This window comes from Hylobates moloch, unplaced genomic scaffold (genome assembly GCF_009828535.3).
Source record: "Hylobates moloch isolate HMO894 unplaced genomic scaffold, HMol_V3 SCAFFOLD_69, whole genome shotgun sequence".
NCBI classification, from domain to species: Eukaryota; Metazoa; Chordata; class Mammalia; order Primates; family Hylobatidae; genus Hylobates; species Hylobates moloch.
Genome location: NW_026652344.1, coordinates 342,419 through 365,492, shown reverse-complemented (window position 1 = coordinate 365,492; position 23,074 = coordinate 342,419). Strand labels below are relative to the sequence as shown.

The 23,074-nt window shown below is 43.5% G+C and overlaps 1 protein-coding gene across 3 annotated transcripts; it reads left to right on the top strand.

Annotated features, from left to right (window-relative positions):
- The first annotated feature begins 1 nt into the window (after position 1).
- LOC116463822 (zinc finger SWIM domain-containing protein 7) lies at positions 2-23,057 on the top strand. 3 transcript variants are annotated; one of them, XM_032147088.2, is made up of 6 exons: positions 7-260; positions 6,007-6,028; positions 13,134-13,236; positions 19,353-19,457; positions 21,097-21,216; positions 21,347-21,919. In XM_032147088.2, the coding sequence occupies exons 1-5, from the start codon at positions 185-187 to the stop codon at positions 21,211-21,213; spliced, it is 423 nt and encodes a 140-aa protein (XP_032002979.1). In that variant the 5' UTR covers positions 7-184; the 3' UTR covers positions 21,214-21,216; positions 21,347-21,919. The 3 variants fall into 3 exon arrangements, with proteins under 3 accessions (XP_032002978.1, XP_032002979.1, XP_032002980.1); XM_032147089.2 differs by lacking the exon at positions 21,347-21,919 and adding an exon at positions 22,156-23,057 and having other exon boundaries at positions 12-260; XM_032147087.2 differs by lacking the exons at positions 21,097-21,216; positions 21,347-21,919 and having other exon boundaries at positions 2-260; positions 19,353-20,079.
- The last annotated feature ends 17 nt before the right edge of the window (positions 23,058-23,074 follow it).

The following is a 23,074-nucleotide window of genomic DNA, read 5'->3' as shown; positions in this document are numbered from 1 at the left end:
CGACTGAGCAGGACATCCTTGCGTCCGCACGCGCGATGACGCGCCCCGACGTCACTCCGACGCGTCCCGACGTCACTCCGTCTCGCCCTGCCCCGGCGGGTGGTCGGTATCCTCCGCAGCTAGGCGCTGTCAGCTGGAGCGTCGCGGCGGTCGGCCAGTCGTGGAGGGCGTGTCCTGCGGCGCGATGGCCGTAGTGTTGCCGGCGGTCGTGGAGGAGCTCCTGAGCGAGATGGCGGCGGCGGTGCAGGAGAGCGCGCGAAGTACGGGACCGAGGTCGTGTGTGGCTGCGCCGTGGGCGCAGACCGGGCATCCGGGCACCGCCGGGCCGGGAGGCAGGAGGCGGGGCGTCCGGGCCTGGCCCTGCCTTTTTTCCATGTGGTTCTCTAAACCTCTTGTTCGTAAAAAACAAAAAAAACAAAACAAAACAAAAAAAGCGAAATTGGAACAAGTAAAAGTCAAATCGATTCAGCAAATATTTAGGGTACAGCGCAGTTGCAGGAGCCCCTCCGCCGGAGCGAGTAGGCCAGTGGAGACCGAAGTGCTGAAAGCTGGCCAGGTCGCTGGGAGGGGTCCCCGCCCGGGGGTGGAAGGGACGGGAGCCTACAGTGAGTGATAGAAACGTGGAGTTCCGGATTATTTTACACGAAATTTTGAATTTTTAAACTTTTTCTCAAATTCTGATGTTAACATTAAAGTTAATGCTTCCATACGCTTTAAAAAGTAGGCCCAGCGCCGTGGCTCACGCCTGTAATCCCAGCACTTTGGGAGGCTGAGGCAGGTGGATTACCTAAGGTCAGGAGTTCGAGACCAGCCTAGCCAACATGGTGAAACCTCGTCTCTACTAAAAATACAAAAAATTAGCTGGGCGTGGTGGCGGGCGCCTGTAATTCCAGCTACTCAGGAGGCTGAGGCAGGAGAATCGCTTGAACCCGGGAGGCGGAGGTTGCCGTGCCAGCCTGGGCAACAAGAGCGAAACTCCATCTCAGAAAAAAAAAGTAAGCATTTTAAGAGCCACATAAACCTAAATGCATATGCAATCATTGGAGTAAATCTGGGTATTGTGAAAGCACCATTTTTTTTCTGACCAGCAGAGGGTGCTCTTTGGCTATGCTCGCCAAAATCACTTGCGAATGGTTGATCTCAAGATGTGTTCAGAGTATGCTAGGATAAGATCAAATCAAATTTGATCTAATCAAAATGCATTGACTAATGAACTACTATTAGGATGTAAAAATGGCCACCTTATAAGTAACAGCCATATTAGGCCCCAAAACTGCCACTGCTTATTCAACTTGGATGGCTTTTGTTTTAAAAGTACTGTACTGCATTTTGAAAGGGTTTATCTTGAGTTACTGTTTTTAAGGAACTGAGAAAAATAAGCCAACTTTGTTTTCTCATCTCAGTCAAAATTAAGGAGACTTAAGTGTATGTGCTTGAAAGATTAGTGCAGCCAAGTATTCAAACATACTTGATTCCAAAAAGGATGGGAAAAAAGCCAACTGATATTAGTTTATACAGTTGTTCCTGGCTCTAAGATTTGATGGCCTGAGGGTTTGGAATGCTGTCACTTTAAACAATAATCGCCAGAACTATTCTGTGTCTGAATAGATTAATCCAAACACTGACAGTAGTTTGGGTTTTTTTTTTTTTTTTTTAGACAGAGTCTTGCTCTGTCTCCCAGGCTGGAGTGCAATGGCGCGATCTCAGCTCACTGCAACCTCCGCTTCCCGAGTTCAAGTGATTCTCCTGCCTCAGCCTCCCAAGTAGCTGGGACTACAGGCTCAGGCCACCACACCCGGCTAATTTGTATGTTTTTAGTAGAGACGGGGTTTCACCATATTGGCCAGGCTGGTCTCAAACTCCTGACCTTGTGATACGGCCACCTCAGCCTCCCAAAATGCTGAGATTACAGGCGTAAGCCACCATGCCCAGCCAGTTTTGGGTTTTTTCCCTCCAACAAGAAGGTTCACAAGACGCATTGACACTCCTGAAGGGGGCATAATCATTGCCCCTGACACCCATGGTTCAGACACAGGGACCAATGCTGTTGATTCATGTTTATTTTCAGCAGCCCTGTTTTCTGTCTTTTTCAAAATCTTTTTCCTATTAATATATAGTTATACACCCTTCCTAATTAGATCAAGATTCCAAATTTATACTTGTATGATGATATATAAACTAGTCACAGTGGAACCATGTAGGAAGCTCTGATTACTTTTCGTTTTCTTTGTAACTTTTGGATTTCCATGGAGTTATAACTATCTTGGTTTTATTTGCTTGTTTAGTTTTTTACATATTCTTACTTTAACCTCACATCCTTTACTAGTGTTCTCAATCTCCCCTCAAGATGTTCAGATGAACGAAGTATGTTATCAGTTTCACCTTCCTGAAGACATCTCTAGAGCCTTCTGACTTGCTTAATATGGACTGGCTGATGTCTTGGCTGTTTCCTGACATCTCTCTTCACCATTATTATCTGGGAATTCTCTGTATCTATGTTGGGTCCTATGTTTAGTATATCCTGCAGTTTTCTTTTCTCAGTTTACTACCTCTTTTTTTTTTTTGAGACAGTCTGTCACCCAGGCTGATGTGCAATAGTATGATCAAAGCTCACTGTAGCTTTGACCTCCTAGGCTCAGATGATCCTCCCACCTCAGCCTCCCGAGTATCTGGGACTGCAGGCACACAATACCACAGCTGGCTAGTTTTTTGTATTTTTTGTAGAGACAGGGTCTCACCATGTTGCCTAGGCTGGACTCGAACTCTGGAGCTCAAGAGATCCACCTGCCTTGGCTTCCCAAAGTGCCAGGATTACAGGCATGAGCCACCACACCTGGCCCATGTAAAATTTTTTTTTTTTTTTTTTTTTTTTTGAGACAAGGTCTTGCTCTGTCACCCAGGCTGGAGTGCAGTGGCACTCATAGCTCACTGCTCCCTCAACCTCCCAAGCTCAAGAGATCCTCTTGTCTCAGCCTCCTGAGTAACTGGTACCACAGGTGTGCACCACCATGCCCAGCTAGTTTTTATATTTTTTGTAGAGACGGGGTTTCACTGTGTTGCCCAGGCTTACTACCTTATTTTATGGCACACAGACTCTGCCAACTTCCTGAAGAAGGGGGCATGAGATGTACTTTTTGAGGCTTTCTTTTCTGTTTTTTGAGACCGGGTCTCACTCTGTTCCCCAGGCTAGAGTACAGTGGCGCAATCCCACCTCACGCCCAGCTGATTATTTTATTTTCTGTAGAGACAGGTCTTCCTTTGTTGCCCAGGCTACTCTGGAAATCCTGGGCTCAAGCGATCCTTCTGCCTTGGCCCCCCATAGTGCTGGGATTATGGTTTTGAGCCCCCACACCGGCCCCTTTTTGAGGCTTTTTATGTCTGAAAAGGTTGTGGGGTTTTTTTTTTGTTTTTTTGTTTTTTTGTTTTTGAGATGGAGTTTTGCTCTTGTTGCCCAGGCTGGAGTGCAATGGCGCAATCTCTGCTCACCGCACCCTCCACCTCCCTGGTTCAAGGGATTCTCCTGCCTCAGTCTCTCGAGTAGCTGGGATTACAGGCATGCGCCACCATGCCCGGCTAATAGTTTTTGTATTTTTAGTAGAGATACTAAATGTTGGTTAGGCTGGTCTCGAACTCCCGACCTCAAGTGATCCGCCCACCTCGGCCTCTCAAAGTGCTGGGATTACAGGCGTGAACCATTGCACCCAGCTGAAAAAGTTCTTTTTCTGCCCTCACACTTAAGTGATTATCTAGGTATTGAATTATTTGTTGGAAGTAATATTTCTTCAGACATCTGAAAACATTATTCCACTACCTCCGAGCTTCTAGTGTTACTCCTGATTTTTGTATGTGACCTTTATTTTCTCTGGAAGTTTGAATTATCTTTTCTTCATAACCAGTGTTCTGAATCTTCTGGTAAAGTTTGTTTTTTTCACTTCACAGTGTGGGCACACAGTGGGCCCTTTCAAGCTAGAAATTCATGTCCTTCAGCTGTGGGGAATTTTGAATTATTTGACTGATGAGTTCCCTCCATCTGTTTTCTCTGTTCTTTCTGATATTTCTGTAATTAAGTTACTGGATGTCCTCTGTTGTCCTTCTGATTGACTTACTGTGGCTTCTGTGTTTCTTTTATATTTTCTCTACTTCCTGGGAACTTTCTTCAACTTTATCTTCCAGATTTTCTGTTGAATTTCTGCTGTCTTTTTTTTTTTTTTTTTTTTTTTTTTAAAGAGACGGGTCTTGCCGGGCGCAGTGGCTCATGCCTGTAATCCCAACACTTTGGGAGGCCGAGGCGGGTGGATCATCTGAAGTCGGGAGTTCGAGACCAGCCTGATCAACATGGAGAAACCCCGTCTCTACTAAAAAAATTAGCCGGGCGTGGTGGTGCATGCCTGTAATCCCAGCTACTCTGTAGGCTGAGGCAGGAGAATTGCTTGAACCCGGGAGGTGGAGGTTGCGGTGAGCCGAGATTGCGTCATTGTACTCCAGCCTGGGCAACAAGAGCGGAACTCCGTCTCAAAAAAAAAAAAAAAAAAGAGAGACAGGGTCTTACTGCGTTGCCCAGGCTCGCCTCAGACTCCTGGTTTCAAGCAGTCTTCCTGCCTCAGCTTCCCAAGCAACTGAAACTACAGAGACACACCATATATTTTTAATTTATAACTTTTTTTCAGAAGATTCCCTTTTTCTTATTATGATGGCTTCTGCCTGTTTTATGATTGCATTAACTTTTTTCTGATGATAAAATATTAGTAATAGATGTTTAAAATTTTCTCCTTTCTGCAGTTTTTCCTCTAACTTTCTTCTGTTTTATTCTATTTCCTTTTTCCTTTGTTGTCTGGTAACCGTTGGCTGTCTAGTCATATTTCAGAGTGGAAGACTAAAAAGTATATCGGAAGCTCTGGGTGGTAGAGGGGCTTACAGAATATGAACGTCACTGTGGTTGTTCTCAGTAGGCTATTTAGTTGGGGAAACCATTTCAGTGTCATTCCCACTTCTCTTGGGGTATACCTAGGGAAGACTTCCAGTCTCCTGGCTGGAGGGCGAAGGCCTGATTGCTTGTGTTATGGGAGCCATGTGAGGGAAGAGAGCAGGAGATCCTGTTTTCAGTGTGACACCCTGACTTTCACTGTACCTAGTATTTTTCCCTAGTTCAGATAGCCTGTGTTTGAACCTCTCCAGAAAATAAACCTAGTCTTTTGCCAGAATGAGGGAAAGGCAGTCACCTAAAGCTGTGGAGGGAACTGGGGTCCCACTACTTCTCAAACGTACTTGAAAAGAGTCTTATTTTCATATCCCTGCTTCACCCCCAATGAAGCTATTTGGTGCCACCAATTTGTTAGGGTTTGGGGAAGGGGAGAGGTGGATTTTGGAGTGTAACTCAGGCTGGTGCTTGACTCTCCCCATTGCTAGCCAAGGATTCAGTTTTCTTAGGTCTTATAAATCATTTTCCACTCTTCTATCACTCCCAGTGTATCATGGCTGTTGTTTCTCCCTGTCTTTCTCATCCTTTGGAATTCATACTTTTAAAAAACAAATCTGGCTGGGCGCGGTGGCTCACGTCTATAATCCCAGCACTTTGGGAGGCCAAGGCAGGTGGCTCACTTGAGGTCCGGAGTTCAAGACCAGCATGGCCAGCATGGTGAAACCCCATCTCTACTAAAAATAACAAAAAAAATTAGCTGGGCATGGTAGTGCATGCCTGTAGTCCCGGCTACCTGGGAGGCTGAGGCAGGTGAATGGTTTAAACCCAGGAGGCGGAGGTTGCAGTGAGCCGAGATTGCACCATTGCACTCCAGCCTGGGCGACAGGGCAAGACTCCGTCTCAAAAAAAGAAAAAGGAAATCCTTTTATTATGGTTTTAGTGGGGTTTGGGGAAGGAATAAAACCAGATGCATAGGTTCAGTTGACCATCACACACGGAAGTGTTTGTAGTTAGTGTTTTTTAAGATTTTTATGTCAATGGTCACTGGCTTAATATGATTAACTTTTTTTTCCATTCTCATTTTACAGTTCCTGATGAATATCTGTTATCGTAAGTACATATACTGTTGTGTTTGATTTTTTTTTTAACCATTAATGTTAAAATCCTTTCAACATCAACTCTTGATTTTTAAAAATATTCTTGACCGGGCGCGGTGGCTTACGCCTGTAATCCCAGCACTTTGGGAGGCCGAGGCGGGTGGATCATGGAGTCAGGAGATCAAGACCATCCTGGCCAACATGGTGAAACCCCATCTCTACTGAAAATACAAAAAATTAGCTGGACGTGGTGGCAGGCGCCTGTAGTCCCAGCTACTCAGGAGGCTAAGGCAGGAGAATCACTTGAACCTGGGAAGTGGAGGTTTCAGTGAGCCAAGATCGTGCCACTGCACTCCAGCCTGGGGACGGAGTGAGGCTCCATCTCAAAAATAAATAATAAAATAAAAAATAAACATATTCTTACTACCAGGCACTATGACTCACACATGTAATCTCAGCACTTTGGGAGGCAAAGGCAGGAGGATTGCTTGAGCCCAGGAGTTCGAGACCAGCTCTAGCAAAATAGGGAGACCCCCATCTCTATGAAAATAATTTTAAAAATAGAATAAAAGGACAGGCACCGTGGCTCACACCTGCAGTCCCAGCACTTTGAGAGACTGAGGCAGGTGGATCACTTCAGGTCAGGAGTTCAAGACCAGCCTGACCAATATCGTGAAACCCTGTCTCTAGTGAAAATGCAAAAGTAGCGGGACGTGGTGGCACACACCTGTAATCTCAGCTGCTTGGGAGGCTAAGGCAGGAGAATTGCTTGAACCTGGGAGGTTGTGGTTGCATATCTCGCTGCGATTGTGCCATTGCACTCCAGCCTAAGTAACGAGCAAAACTCCGTCTCAAAAAAAATAAAAAATAAAAAATACTCTTAGAAACTAGGAATAATATTTTCTTGACATGATTCTTAAAAATTTGTCTCAATTGAATTAGCCAACACCATATCCAGTATTGTCATATTTGTCACTCTTATTTAACATTGTTTTAAAAATTGTGGCTGTAGCCAGGCGCGGTGGCTCAAGCCTGTAATCCCAGCACTTTGGGAGGCTGAGGTGGGCGGATCACGAGGTCAGGAGATCGAGACCATCTTGGCTAACACGGTGAAACCCTGTCTCTACTAAAAATACAAAAAATTAGCGGGCGTGTTGGCGGGCGCCTGTAGTCCGAGCTACTCGGGAGGCTGAGGCAGGAGAATGGCGTGAACCCGGGAGGCGGAGCTTGCAGTGAGCTGAGATCGCACCACTGCACTCCAGCCTGGGGGACAGAGCAAGACTCCATCTCAAAAAAAAAAAAAAAAAAAAATTGTGGCTGTTGGCCAGGTGCAGTGGCTCATGCCTGTAATCACAGCACTTTGGGAGGCCGAGACGGGCAGATCACCTGAAGTCAGGAGTACAAGACCAGCCTGACAAACATGGAGAAACCCTGTCACTATTAAAAATACAAAATTAGCCAAGCATGGTGGTGCATGCCTGTAATCCCAGCTACTCGGGAGGCTGAGGCAGGAGAATTGCTTGAACCTGGGAGGTAGAGGTTGCTGTGAGCCAAGATCGCGCCATTGCACTCCAGCCTGGGCAATAAAAGCGAAACTCCATCTCAAAAAAAAAAAAAAGCATAGCTGTTCAACTAACAGATGAAAAAGAAATTACAAATGTATCTATCTGCAAGGAAAGACAATTATTTGCAGATGATACAACTACTTAAATGAAAATAATGTAGAGTGGTCAGTTATTTTAAAAATGCAGAGATCAAAAAAGTGAAAGCTACCTAGGTATAAGTAATACTTAATTACTGATATACACTTATATTTAAAAGTCCTGGCCAGGCGCGGTGGCTCACTCCTGTAATCCCAACGCTTTGGGAGGCTGAGGCGGGAGGCTGAGGCGGGTGGATCACATGAGGTCAGGAGTTTGAGACCAGCCTGACCAACATGGTGAAATCCTGTCTCTACTAAAAATACAAAAATTAGCCGGGCATGGTGGCAGGCACCTGTAATCCCAGCTACTCGAGGGGTTGAGGCAAGAGAATCGCTTGAACCTGGGAGACGGAGGTTGCAGTGAGCTGAAATCATGCCATTGCACTCCAGCCTGGGTGACAGAGGCAAGACTCTGTCTCAAAAAAAAAAAAAAGAAAGAAAACCTGTCCCAGGAGGATTGTTTGAGCCCTGAAGTTCGAGGCTGCAGTGAGCTATGATTGTGCCACTACACCAGCCTGGGTGATGTGAGACCTCGTCTGTGAAAAAATAAAAGTTCTGAAGAATATATACCAAGCTCTACCAGTGTTTTTTCTTTGGGGCAAGGAAGGAGGTAGAATTGAGGGAATGGCCTTAACCTTTACTGTATTTCTTAAATTTTTAATAAGAATTAAATATTACTGGAAAAAATGTACTACTTTAAAAACAAAAGGGCAAAGAATAAAAGATGCAAATAGCCAAATCCTTTGGGAGGAAAAAGACAACTCTTACTAGTGACCACAAAAATACAAATTAACATAACATAACTTTTCATCTAGAAAATTAGTGACCACAGAAAAGAAGTTGACACAAATATGGGGAAAGGGATCATTTATAACAGGAATATAAATTGCAGGGTAACAGGCAATAGGAACTTTAAAACATACATATTCTTTGACCCAGAAATTCCACATAGAAGAACACATACCCAGGAAGTAATCATAGATGTTCATAAAGATTTTACAGTGAGGATATTCTCAGTGTGATGAATATCCAGTATTGTTTATGGTAGCAATAAAACATAGAAACACCCTAATAATTCATGGAGTTTGAGGAGAATAAAAATGATTCATCTTTACAGTAGAATTATTTGTAACCATTAAAAGTGATATGGAAAAATCTTTAATGCATTCAAGAGATGTTCACAGTAGGTATTAAAGTGGACAGAGCAGGTTAAAAAAATTCTTTTTTTTCAGACAGTCTCGCTCTGTCGCAGAGGCTGGAGTACAGTGGCGCAGTCTCAGCTCACTGCAACCTCTGCCTCCCAGGTTCCAGTGATTCTCCTGCCTCAGCCTCCTGAGTAGCTGGGACTACAGGTGGCACACACTGAGGCAGGTGGATGACGAGGTCGGGAGTTCCGCCCACCTCGGCCTCCCAAGGTGCTGGGATTACAGGCATGAGCCACCACGCCTGGCCTTAATTCTTAAAGGTAACTGCTATGATTGATTGGTAAGGTTCCCAACAAATTTTATTTCATTGTTTTTTGTATTTTGTTATTTTGTAGACTAAATCTTCATGTGTTTAATATGAAAATTCAAAGCACTCTTTTCTATTTCCCCCAATAATTTGTTGTATATGTGGCTGGTCTGTTGGAAAATGAAGTAAGAAGTTGAACATTTTAATTTTGAAGCCTTACTAGGTTTGTCTTACTCTGTGTTAAGTCATATAAGTTCTTTAAGACATTAACTTTTCAGTTTGAGTTTAACTCTGCCATTTTATTTTCTAGTTTATAAAAATAATTCACACTTAGGCCTGGTGTGGTAGCTCATGCCTGTAATCACAGCACTTTGGGTGGCCAAGGAGGGCGGATCACAAGGTCAGGAGTTCGAGATCAGCCTGGTCAATATGGTGAAAGCCCATCTCTACTAAAAAAAACAAAAATTAGCCGGTCGTGGTGGCACGCGACTGTAATCCCAGCTACTCGGGAGGCTGAAGCAGGAGAATCGCTTGAATCTGGGAGGTGGAGGTTGCAGTGAACAGAGATCGTGACACTGCACTCCAGCCTGGGCAACAGAGTGAGACTCCAACTCAATGATTATAATAATAATAATAACCCACACTTATAAAAAATTTTTATTGGAAAATAAAACCTATAAAAAGCATCAATAATCATACCACCCAGTAATAATCACTCTTAAATTTTGGTTTATTGCCTTTTTTTTTGTTTTTTTCTTTTCTTTGAGACAGAGTTTCGCTCTGTCGCCCAGGCTAGAGTGCAGTGGCGCAATCCCGGCTCACTGCAGGCTCCACCTCCCGGGTTCACGCCATTCTCCTGCCTCAGTCTCCCAAGTAGCTGGGACTACAGGCGCCCGCTACTGCGCTCGGCTAATTTTTTATATTTTTAGTAGAGACGGGGTTTCACCGTGTTAGCCAAGATGGTCTCGATCTGCTGACCTCGTGATCCACCTGCCTCGGCCTCCCAAAGTGCTGGAATTACAGGTGTGAGCCACTGCGCCCAGCCTGTTTATTGCCTTTTCAAAAAATTAAATTTTGGCCAGGAATGGTGGATCACGCCTGTAATAACAGTATTTTGGGAGGCTGAAGCTTAAGGATCACTTGGGGCCGGGAGTTTGAGACCAGCTTAGGCAGCACAGGGAGACCCTGTCTCTACAAAATCAAAAAATTAACTGGGTTTGGTGGTGTATACCTGTAGTCCCGGCTGCTAAGGAGGCTGAGGTGGTGGGAGGATCACTTGATCCCAGGGGGTTCAGGCTGCAGTGAGCCATGATTGCACCACTGGAATCCAGCCTGCCTGGATGACAGAGACCGACCTTGTTTCAAAAAACAAAAAAACAAACAAAAAGGCCAGACACGCTGGCTCACACCTGTAACCCCAGCACTTTGAGAGGCCAAGGCAGGGGGATCACCTCAGGTCAGGAGTTCAAGACCACCCTGGCCAACATGGCAAAAGCCCATCTCTACTAAAAAATACAAAAATTACTTGGGCATGGTGGCCTGCACCTGTAATCCCAGCTACTCGGGAGGCTGGGACAGGAGAATCTCTTGAACCCGGGAGGCAGAAGTTGCAGTGAGCCAAGATTGTGCCACTGCTCTCCAGCCTGGACAACAGAGTGAGACTCCATCTCAAAAAAAAAAAAAAAAAATTAAACTTTAAATTTTGACATAATTGTAGGTTTCCTTTAAAAAAGTTAACATGCTTGAGAGTTCCTAAAATATAATTTTGTCTTCAACCTTTCTCACCTAATATTATAAGAATTTTCTCAAAGTTTTTTCCTGTATATCCTTTAACAGTTGGATAGCCTTATTACTAATCCAAAAAGTACACATTTAATATCTTCAGATGGGCAAACATTAAAAAGCCTGATAATACTGGTGTTAGTGGGGACATGGAGAAAATAGAAGTCTGGTTTTTCTGTTTGTTTGTTTGTTTTATTTTTTTTTTTTTGAGACAGTCTCCCTCTGTCACCTGGGCTGGAGTGTAGTGGCGCAATCTTGGCTGACCGCAACCTCCACCTCCCGGATTCATGCGATTCTCCTGCCTCAGCCTCCTGAGTAGCTGGGACTACAGGCGTGTGCCACCACGCCCGGCTAATTTTTTGTATTTTTAGTAGAGACGAGGTTTCACCATGTTAGCCGGAATGGTCTCGATCTCCTGACCTCTGGTGATCTGCCTGCCTCGGCCTCCCAAAGTGCTAGGATTACAGGTATGAACCACCACGCCCGGCCTGAGAAAATAGAAGTCTTATACAGTGCTGGTGGGAGTGCCGTTTTCACTTTTTTGTGTGTTTTAGTTTTTTCTTTCTTTTTTCTTTAGAGATGGGGTGTCACTACATTGCTCAGGCTGGTCTTGAATTCCTGGACTCAAGCGATCCTCTTGCCTCAGCCTTCCAAAATGCTGGGATTACAGGCATGAGCCACCACTCCTGTTTCCACTTTGGAGAGCTACTGGCAATATCTATTAAAGTTGAAAATGAACATACGCTTTAGTTACATAAACTAAAGGGGGATTTTCAGAGATGTATGCCAAGGGATATGTATGGGGATAATTGAATATTATTTATAATAGTATAAAATGGAAACAATGTCCATACATAGAGTACTTAAATAAAATTCAGTGTATACATATAATGGAATATTATTCAAAGGTAAAGTAAAAATAAATGTCCGTCAACATGCCTCATTTTCAAAAATGCATTGAGTAGAAAAATGCAAGTTGCCAAAAGAAGTCTACAATATTTTATATTTTCTTTTATTTTTCATGAGCTATTTCAGGAACAGCAAAAAGAAGCCTGCAATATAACTTTTATGTTTTTTTTTTTTTTTTTTTTTTTTGAGACGGAGTCTGGGTCTGTCACCCAGGCTAGAGTGCAGTGGCAATCTCGGCTCACTGCAAGCTCCGCCTCCCGGGTTCACGCCATTCTCCTGCCTCAGCCTCTCCGAGTAGCTGGGACTACAGGCGCCCGCCAACACACCCGGCTAATTTTTTGTATTTTTAGTAGAGACGGGGTTTCACCGTGGTCTCGATCTCCTGACCTCGTGATCTGCCCGCCTCGGCCTCCCAAAGTGCTGGGATTACAAGCGTGAGCCACCGCGCCCGGCCCTTTTATGTTTTAAAACAATACTATATATGTATATGCATACATATATGCACGTGTGTTTGTTATGTATGTGTGCATACATATGTTCTATATATAATATTTAATATGAACACATTAACGGGAAGGAAACCAACAAATGCATGTGCTTACCTCAGGGATAAGGGGAAGAAGGTAGGAAGGCGGCACTACAAAGAAGTATAAAGAGGGCTTATCACTAACAGTTTACTCCCTTTATGAAAAATATAATACAGGCTGGGCACAGTGGCTCACACCTGTAATCCCAGCACTTTGGGAGGCCGAGGCGGGTGGATCACCTGAGGTCTGGAGTTTGAGAGCAGCCTGACCAACATGGAGAAACCCCGTTTCTACTAAAAATACAAAATTTGCCGGGTGTGGTAGCACATGCCTGCAATCCCAGCTACTTGGGAGGCTGAGGCAGGACAATCGCTTGAACCCGGGAGGTGGAGGTTATGGTGAGCCAAGATTGCGCCATTGTACTCCAGCCTGGGCAACAAAAGCGAAACTCCGTCTCAAAAAAAAAAAAATATATATATATATACACACATACGCGCGCACACACACACACACACACACACACACATATATATATAAAAAATACAAGAAGATCTGAAATAAGTACACAAGATATTAACATTAATTCTGGGGAGTGAATGGGTCCATGGGTTTTGCTGTATTATTTTCATTTTTTCGAAATTAAAATGAATTTTTAAAAAATGCTAAGTCTAGTGATCCTTTGGGTCAAGTTACTGAGGTGACTTTGAGAATCAGGCCTTCTAATCTGAAGCGTTTTTATTTCACAGGCTGAAGTTTCTCTTTGGCTCATCAGCCACCCAGGCCCTGGACCTAGTTGATCGACAGTCCATCACCTTAATCTCATCACCCAGTGGAAGGCGTGTTTACCAGGTAGAAGTCTAGAGATGGGGGTGATCCCTACAGAAACCCCTTAGGACAAAATGTTTTCTTCATCTCTGTAGAAGCTGGTGACTAGCTTTAAATATTTCCTGGACTGTTAAAAGGCTTTTGCCCCAACTTGGTAAAATTAACAAATTGATAATTTTTAAAAAGTTTTATTTACTTTTAACTGACACAAACTGTCTCTATTCGTGGTATATAACATGATGTTTTGATATATGGATACCTTGTAGAATAACTAAATCAAGCTAATTAACATATCTAATACCTTATATACTTATTTTTTTGTGGTGAGATCACTTAAAGTCCACTATCTTAGCAATCTTCAAATATACAGTACTTCAGTCTTTTTATTTCTTTGTTTTTATAGAGACAGGGTCTCACTATGTTGCCCAGGCTGGTCTCAAACTCCTAGGCTCAAGCGATCCTCCCACCTTGGCCTCTCAGAGTATTGGGATTACAGGCATGAGCACCATCCCTGCCAATACTTTGTTATTAAATATATTCACCATGTTGTACCATAGATACCCTGAACTTATTTCTCCTAACTGAAATTTTGTACCCTTTGACCAATATCTCCCTATCTTCCTCTTCCTCCCCCACCCCAAGGCCCCTGGTAACCACTATTTCTTCTTCTATGAGTTCAACTTTTTTTTTGTTTTAAATAAAGACAGGGTCTTGCTATGTTGCCCAAGCTGGTCTTGAACTCCTGGCCTCAAGCATTCCTCCCCCTTCAGCCTCCCAAAGTGCTAGGATTACAGGCATGAACCATTGCACCCAGCCTATGAGTTCAACTTTTTTTAGATTCCACATATAAGTGATATCATGTGGTATTTGTCATTCTGTACCTGGCTTATTTCACTTAGCATAGTTTCACTTAACAAAATCTTCCAGACATTTTTGTAACTAAAATAAGATGGCCAGGTGTGGTGGCTCACACCTGTAATCCCAGCACTTTGGGAGGCCGAGGCAGGTGAATCACCTGAGGTCAGGAGTTCAAGACCAGCCTGGCCAACATGGTGAAACCCTGTGTCTACTAAAAATACAAAAATTATCTGGGTGTGGTGGTGGGCGCCTATAATTCCAGCTACTCGGGAGGTTGAGGCAGGAGAATTGCTTAAACCCAGGAGGAGGTTGCAGTGAGCAGCGATCGCACCATTGTACTCCAGCCTGAGTGACAAGAGCAGAACTCCGTCTCAAAACAAACAAACAAGCAAAAAAAACACACAAAAAAACTTTTGGATGGTATTGTCTTACTCAAAAGAGACTGCCTATTAGATGAATTTTCTCATGGAGAACTTATGGAATAATCAAAGTCACTGAACTTGCAGTTTGTACCTGAGGAGGTGTGTCTGTCCTCTTTCCTGGTGTTTTTATTTTTGGTTTTTAGGTAGCTAAAATACCCGAAACTAGAGGGACCTTCAAGTTTTTCCCATTGCTTTTAGTTTGGGATATTTGGTCTTGATTCCATTATGGGCACAATACTTAACCTGGCAAGCAGACTTTTGTTTGAAGTATTTTAATTACTGTTGACTTTTTGTTCCTCCCATTGGTTAACAGTAACTTAAGTCACTTGTTTAGTTTTTGTTGTTCACATCTGCTGTATATTACATTGCTTTATTAATTATAAAATACTAACTTCCAAGAAATGTGGCTGTCATCTTGGACTTTGAATTAAATGAGGCTGTAGAAATCTTATACACCCTCAAATTAACCTTAATAGTTGCATTGTATGGTAATATAGTAAGAATTTGGCTGAATTCAGGAGTTGTATGAGATGATAAAAGTTGAGTCACATACTGCCTCAATGTCCAGCTAGTTATCTTTTCATAGGTCATTCTTCATCCCATAGGTCAACTCTAATATTATTGTTCTCTAGATGTAATATGAAATAATTAGTCATTGTTATGTTGCTGACACCTGAGTCGTTTTCTATACTTTTTTTTTTTTTTTTTTGAGGCAGAGTCTCACTCTGTTGCCCACGCTGGAGTGCAATGGCATGATCTTAGCTCACCGCAACCTCTGCCTCCTGGGTTCAAGCGATTCTCCTGCCTCAGCCTCCTGAGTAGCTGGGTTTACAGGTGTGCACCACCATGCCTGGCTAGTTTCTGTATTTTTAGTAGAAATGGGGTTTCACCATGTTGTCCAGGCTGGTCTGGAACTCTTGACCTCAAGCAAAGGTGATCCACCACCTTTGCTTTCCAAAGTGCTGGGATTACAGGCGTGAGCCTCTGCGCCTGGCCACTTTTTATACTTTTTTGGTTCACTTAAGAAGGGGGATATTTCAGTCAGGAGAGGCTAAGTTATGCTGTGGTATCAATGACCCCAAATCTGAAAGGCTTACAAAAACAAAGTTTTAGATCTCATTCATGCTATGTATCCACCAGGAGCCAGTTGTAGCTCTGTTCCAAAACAGCTTCATGCAGGGATCCCAGTGGGCAAAGCAGCCCATATCTGGAACACTGTGAATCTCAAAGAGAAAAAGGAAAACATGGTACACAATTTTTAACATTTTTCTGCTTGGCTACTCAGATTTTACTAAAGCAGGTCACATGGCCAGCCTGTATTTAACAGGCCAGGAATGTATAATCCTGTTTTCAGAGAGAAGCACCAAACACAAGGAACAATAACAAAGACACTGTGGAGTGTCCTAAGAGGCTTGGAGCAGTCATAAAATAAAACTGTATCCATGAATGGATGACCACGTAGATGGGTCACCTCTCCTTGCAACGTAACTGAAACCACAGTAGAACCACAGTAGAAACCACCTCCAAGTGAGGTTCCTACAAGTCCTGTCAGCCGTGGTCTGAGTATCCTCTTTCCAGCATGTCCCTTTTTTAAAAAGCTCTCTCCTTCTGGGGATAAACATTCCAGACTATAAGCGGGAAAACTAGGAGCAATTCCTGTAAGAGGAAGTTGTTTTTTCACTGAAGGGTGAAGGAATTGAATTATGTTATCCTTAAGGTCAATTTCCAATTCTAAATGTTTCTAACTGAGATTTTGCCTGATTGTTGGGTTCATTAGTTGTCCACTGCTAGATAAGCAAAAAGCAAATTCGAAATTTAACCTCTTTTAGTGTTTATTGCTTTAGGCAGTTGAACATTTTACTTTTGAGTCTTTGCCCTTGAAAGGCTCAGGCAAGGAAACTCTGTAGAAATTCTCCCCATCTCAAGCCACCAGGCATTTATTCAGCATGATCCAGGGAGCATTATGATGGACGGGGACTCGCAATAAGAAGGAAGCAGTGAATTATTCTAGTCAGTGTAGAATCCCAGAGGCTTCTGCTTGCTTAAGTTTAAATCTAGAGAGAAGAGACGAGATAACTAAAGGGAGAAGAAACCTAAAGTTATATTCATTGGTAATAGTTTAGACACCCAAGAATTATAGGCCGGGAGTGGTGGCTTATGCTTGGAATCCTAGCAGTTTGGGAGGCTGAGGCGGGTGGATCACCTCAGGTCAGGAGTTCAAGACCAGCCTGGCCAACGAGGCAAAACCCCATCTCTACTAAAAATACAAAAGTTAGCCAGCATGGTAGTACATGCCCGTAATCCCAGCTAATCAGGCGGCTGAGGCAGGAGAGTGGCTTGAACCCAGGAGGTGGAGGTTGCAGTGAGCCAAGATTGCATCATTGCACTCCAGCCTGGGCAACAAAGTGAGACTCTGTCTCAAAAAAAAAAAAAGAATTGTACATGTCACTGCTGGATGTGGTGGGTTTTTTCTTTAGGATTAAGTGGAAAACAATCTGCTTTAATGCTCTTCCTTCAGTGTAAGCTTCCATACATGCTGGGGAAATCTCTCCATTGATACTGGATGGTCTAGGTGATATATTCACAACACGTCAGAGCCTTGTGGTAGGTAATATGCAAGGCGTGCTTTTTCATCACCTAATTTGTAACTGGGCGGAAATTTTTTTTTTTTTTTTTGAGACAGAGTCTTGCCCTGTTGCCCAGGCTGGAGTACAGTGATGCAGTCTTGGCCCACTGCCACCTCTGTCTCCCGGGTTCAAGCGATTCTCCTGCCTCAGCCTCCTGAGTAGCTGGGATTACAGGCACCTGCCACCACGCCTGGCTAATTTTTATATTTTTAGTAGAGATGGGGTTTCACCATATTGACCAAGCTGATCTTGAACTCCTGACCTCATGATCCACCCGCCTCGGCCTCCCAAAGTGCTGAGATTACAGACGTGAGCCACTGTGCCCAGCCTGAACTGAAATCTTCAATGTGTTCAGTAGGCATCTTCTTACCCAATCATTGGCTATTTCTGGTAACCTAAAATCTCCCAAGGAATTCTGACTGTGTCAAAAAACCATACTGAGGCTGGGTGTGGTAGCTCATGCCTATAATCCCAGTGCTTTGGAAGGCCAAGGTGGGAGGATCACTTAAGCCCAGCAGTTCAAGACCAGCCTGGACAACATAGCAAGACCCCATCTCTAAAAAAAATTTTTTAAATTAGCATAGTGTGGTGGCGCACACCAGTACTCCTACCTACTCAGGAGACTGAGGTGGGAGGATCACTTTAGCCAAGGGATTCAAGACTGCAATGAGCTATGATCATGCCACTGTACTCCAGCCTGGATGACAGAACAACATCCTGTCTCCAAAAAACAAACAAACAAAAATGTTAATAAAAGCTGTACTGGGATAACTGCATTATATGAACCACTGAAAATGTGATAAAAGCACAGCACTGGAACCTGCTATTTGTTCTTGCAGTCAAACCATACCTGTAGCTTTATTCTCTGCGGGTAAGAAAGATTAAAGAATCCTAGGAGTGCTAACATTGTAATTCAAAAAAAATTTGTAAGTCCTTGCTTTTTCATTTAGATTGCCATCTGAGAGCCTAAAAGTGCTTTGAAGGCCGTGTGGCAAATTCCTAAGTGGCAGTTCATTATAAAATCACCCTCAGGACATTTCTGCTTCCCTCAGATACTAATAATAATCTTACGCCTCCAGTTGGGAAGTTAACTCTAGGAATGAAGACCTCAACAAAAAGTTTTTGGCTGCTTGGTGGTAGAGAGACTTAAACAAAGGATTTCTCCAACAAATTTGTGCAATCATACTACAGATGTATCTTGTTTTTCCTGTACCTCTCCTTTTTGTCCCTCTTGACCACCACCAAGACTGTCAGACTGTGCCTCTTATCAACCCACTATATATCAGTGTCCTCCTTCCATCCTGCTAGATGAGTAGGCAGATCTGGGCCTGCCTCTTTTCCTGAGACCTCCATCCTGAACAGCTGAGTCATTCCTTTGGCAAGGGTCTTTGCTTTATTTATTCTCTCTGCTCTCAAATGCTTTTCAAAAGCCTCTTCCCAGTTTCTTCTTTTCTTCTTCTGTGACCTATCTTTATTTTAGAGATGGGGTCTTTGTCACCCAGGCTGCAGTGCAGTGGTACGGTCCCAGCTCACTGCAGCCTTGACCTCCCAGGCTCAAGCAGTCCTCCCATCTCAGCCTCCCAAGTAGCTGGGACTACTGGCATGTGCCACCATACCTGACTTTAAAAAAATTTTTTTTTTATAGAGACGAGGTCTCACCATGTTGCCCATGCTGGTCTTGAACTCTGGGGCTCAAGTGATCCTGCCACCTCGACCTCCCAAAGTGCTGGGATTACAGGCTTGAGCCACCACACCTGGCCTGAGACCTCTTACTCTTACCCTGCTACTGACCCTTTGCCTGTTTTTACTCTCTTTAGGTATGTAGGAAGCTTTAGAAATTTACACACCTGCTGTGAAATACCAAAGGTTAAGAACCCCCACAATAAAATGTAGATGAGAGATTCCCCCCCACCTCCTTCTTATTACAGTCAGCCCATAGAGTGGGCCCCATGAATCACTAGGCATAGGAACAGAATGGTTTATGTGGTTGGTTGAACTTATCTGAAACTCTTCAATTCCTCTATATGCAGTCCTAAAGGTGAGCACTGAGAGGTGAGGAAGGAAGAGTCTGTATGCTGGAGGAAGAGTTGTTTCTCTTTTATGTAAAACATTACTGCAGTTCTTCTCAGTACAATTTGCAGAGCAACTCTGAGTCTACATAGATAAAAAGGGAAAGAGGTGGGTTTTCCAGCACATCTTCTGAGGTCTGATCCCATTTATCCTTTCTTTGTAGGTACTTGGAAGTTCTGGTAAAACATACACATGTTTGGCATCTTGTCATTACTGTTCATGTCCTGCATTTGCCTTCTCAGTGCTACGGAAGAGTGACAGCATCCTGGTGAGGATGGGGAAGACTCTTCCCACTGTAGTTGAATGTAGAGAGAAATCGCCCTTACTTTGTGGTTTAACTATTCTACAAAATGGGAATCTTAAGTTTTTTGTCCTTGACTTCAGTTAGTCATCTCATAGGGGTTTAGCCTCTCAAAATGCAATGTCATTTTTAGAACTACATGAATTTCTTGAATTTTTATGTAAAAGATCATGAATGAAGCTTTGAGAAGGAAAAAAAGGGAATCCCACAAGTGGGCACTGGGGAATTAGATGGCCCCATAAAAATATGAACTAAATTCGATGTTGGCAACTTTGGATATCCTACCTTCAGCCATGTGGTATATCTTTGCACTACCTGTAAGACAGCCTGATACCACACTTGACCGTCACATGGGGCATGAGTACCTTCACCTATTCCTTTAAGCCTTTGCCAATTTCATCAGAGTCCAGACCATGAAGCAGAAATAGGACATACTCACACACACCTTATTCCAAAAAAAAAAACACTACCTTCCTGAAAGCAGGCAGCTATTTTCTAAGTCTTGCCAAAGAAGAAAATCATGGTGTCCACTCCATTCTTCCCCTTTCTTTTACACTGTTAACTTCTTAAACATCTTGGGACCTGGCTGGCAAGTTGGGTATACCATTGTACAAGAGGCCACATTCATAACTGATGTGCCTTAAGTTTATCTCAACTGCAAGAGACAGGATTGAACTAAGACCCCTTCAAGATCCAAAGCTGTGTTCTCTGACATCAGATTCAACATAATCATCTCCCCAGAGGTGTGTATAGGCCAATATATGCAAGAGTTTGCCACTACTCCCCGCCCCCCAACCCCAGTATAACCCAGTAGTTAAGAGAGTAGCCTAGAGACTCTGATGAGCATGTGATTACAATACCTGTCTTCCTAGGGAGCTGTTAGATTTCAGTGAGATGATGTATGAGAAGCACTTCACAGCATAGTGCCTCGAGGAATGTTAACCATTGCTGTGACAGCTTTCTGAAGGCAAGGAAGAAATATAACTTAGGACTAACGTGAGCAGTGCAGCTAGTCTTGGTTTTCACCATGGGTTACATACCTTGTGCCTGATGGATCTAAGCTGTTTCCCAAAGCAGCAGGCAAAGTAAGTCTGTGTTTGTCCACTCTGATTTCTAAAGAGAATACTCCTGTCTCATCGTCTTTATCTGCAGTTTTTATTTATTTATTTTTTGAGACAGAGTCTGGCGCTGTCACCCAGGCTGTAGTGCAGTGGCATGATCTTGGCGCAACGCAACCTCCACCTCCTGGGTTCAAGCGATTCTCATGCCTCAGCCTCCTGAGTAGCTGGAATTACAGGCGTGTACCGCAACACCCAGCTAATTTTCGTATTTTTAATGGAGATGGGGTTTTGCCACATCAGCCAGGCTGGTCTCGAACTCCTGACCTCAAGTGATCTGTCTGCCTCGGCCTCCCAAAGTGCTGGGATGACAGGCATGAGCCACCATGCCCGGCCTATCTGCACTTTTTAGACAGTTAGTTAGAGACCCCGTAATCTGTATGCTCTAGACTTTTCCTGCCAAATGAGATGGTAATGAGAAATCTTGGTTAGACTGGCCAGCCCCGGCCCTGCCTGTTTCTAATAGGTGTGTGTGTTTTATATTCCAGTGCAAGCATCTCTTGGCAGTTTACCTTAGTCAGGTTATGAGGACCTGTCAGCAGCTAAGTGTCTCCGACAAGCAGTTGACTGACATATTACTGATGGAGAAGAAACAAGAAGCATAAAAGGTACAGACTGAGCATCATACTTTCAAAATAGAATCCTGTCAAGAAATGCATTTAAAATGCCATGAGTCACATGGAAAAGAGGTGAAATGGATCTTTAGACACTTCATGTTACTGTCCCTTTTCCCTCCAGGACTGCAGGAGGTGCTGTGGGTTGGAGCTGTGGGCTGTGGAGGGTTTGCATATGATGAGAAGCCCTGTACAATCTTCTCAAGAAAACCCCTGAGCCAGTCTCTGAGACGCTTGGGTAGAAAATGTCCCTGGATGGAATCAAGATTTTAAATTCAAATAAAGCCTAATATCATGTTGTGTCCACAATATTTAGTCTTTTTTCTTTTCTTTTGAGACCGAGTCTCACTTTGTCGCCCAGGCTGGGGTGCAGTGGCGTGATCGCAGCTCACTGCAAGCTCTGCCTCCCAGGTTCACGCCATTCTCCTGCCTCAGCCTCCCGAGTAGCTGGGACTACAGGTACCCGCCACCATGCCCAGCTAATTTTTTGTATTTTTTCTAGTAGAGATGGGGTTTCACCGTGTTAGCCAGGATGGTCTCTATGTCCTGACCTAGTGATCTGCCCACCTCAGCCTCCCAAAGTGCTGGAATTACATGCGTGAGCCACTGCGCCTGGCCCTATCTAGTCTTAAGTAACTGAATTACTAGTAATTTTTAAAAGGTTGGAATGGTGGGCCAAACAGAGTAAGATGAAGTTTCGACGAGTAGGTCAGTTCTTTTCCTTGGGTCCAGAAAACTATTGAGCAGCAACAGAAGATCAGAGATGGGTTAAACAGTAGCAGGTATGAAAAGACTTGGAGGTTCTGGTTTCTGTAAGCTTCAAATATCTGTGATGTTGGTGCCAAAACAGCTTAAGTAGACTATTGTTTGAGAGGTGGTATCGAGAACAAGGGAAGAACTGGTTTCACTCTGCATTTCTGATCTTTACAACAGGACAATTGAAGGAACAGACTAAAAATCATGTCCTGAAAGGAAACTACAGGTACTACCAGTGATTTTCAGTCTGAAGAAGAAAAGACAAAATAGATGACAGAAGGAGTATTAGAAGGGAGAGCGATGAGACTCAGTTGGACACCGAGAGAGCAAAGAAGCAATAATACGTGAAGATGAAAATGAATTCAATTTCAGCATAAGACAAGAACTTAGGGTAAAGCTGCCCACAGCCAGAAGAGGATTCTAGGAGGACAGGAATTCCCTGTCTGCAGCATTTCATAAGCATGTAATATCATTGCAGGGATACTGCAGAAGGAGTTGAAGCAGTGGACAAACATGATATAGGTGATTTTACAGCCTAAGAAAGCCCCATGCTTGTGCCCCCAAAACATGAGGTGCTAGTGAATGAATGCTGGGGGAAAGCTCAGGGCCTAGGTGTTGCAATGTTCTGTGGTAGGCAGATGCTTTTTGTTTTGTTAAAGTGCAACAGATAAAATTTATCAAGACTTTTCTGCTACTCAGGAAACTTGGACTCAGTATAACTTACTTTTTTTCCAGCAGCCTTCAGGATAAAGTTTAGAAGGTAGATGTCACAAGCCAATGCAGCATCCTAAGCTTGTCTTTTTAAGAAGTTTTATTTAACCTAATATAAACATGGTTAAATAATTTTACTTAGTAAAATTTTCACACTTTGGGTTCCAAGAACTTAACCAAACTTGAACTTTGGAGAGAAGCAAAATTCCGTGTCTAGCCCTAGAAGGCAGAATTTGGTAGAGGAGGGATCCCATTTCACCACTTTCTTCCCCACGAGTAGTTTTCTGTATATGGAAACGGATGGAGCTTAAAATTATGTGATGAAAATTTGACTTATGAGACTATCATTTCCCTAAATTAATACAGCAGTTTCTTGATTGAATAA

Bases quoted from the DNA above. Each gene is read 5' to 3' on its own strand.
- LOC116463822 (XM_032147087.2), top strand. From the start codon at position 185: ATGGCCGTAGTGTTGCCGGCGGTCGTGGAGGAGCTCCTGAGCGAGATG. The intron at 6,029-13,133 runs GTAAGTACATAT...TTTATTTCACAG, and splicing joins CCTGATGAATATCTGTTATC to GCTGAAGTTTCTCTTTGGCT. The intron at 13,237-19,352 runs GTAGAAGTCTAG...CTTTCTTTGTAG, and splicing joins GTGGAAGGCGTGTTTACCAG to GTACTTGGAAGTTCTGGTAA.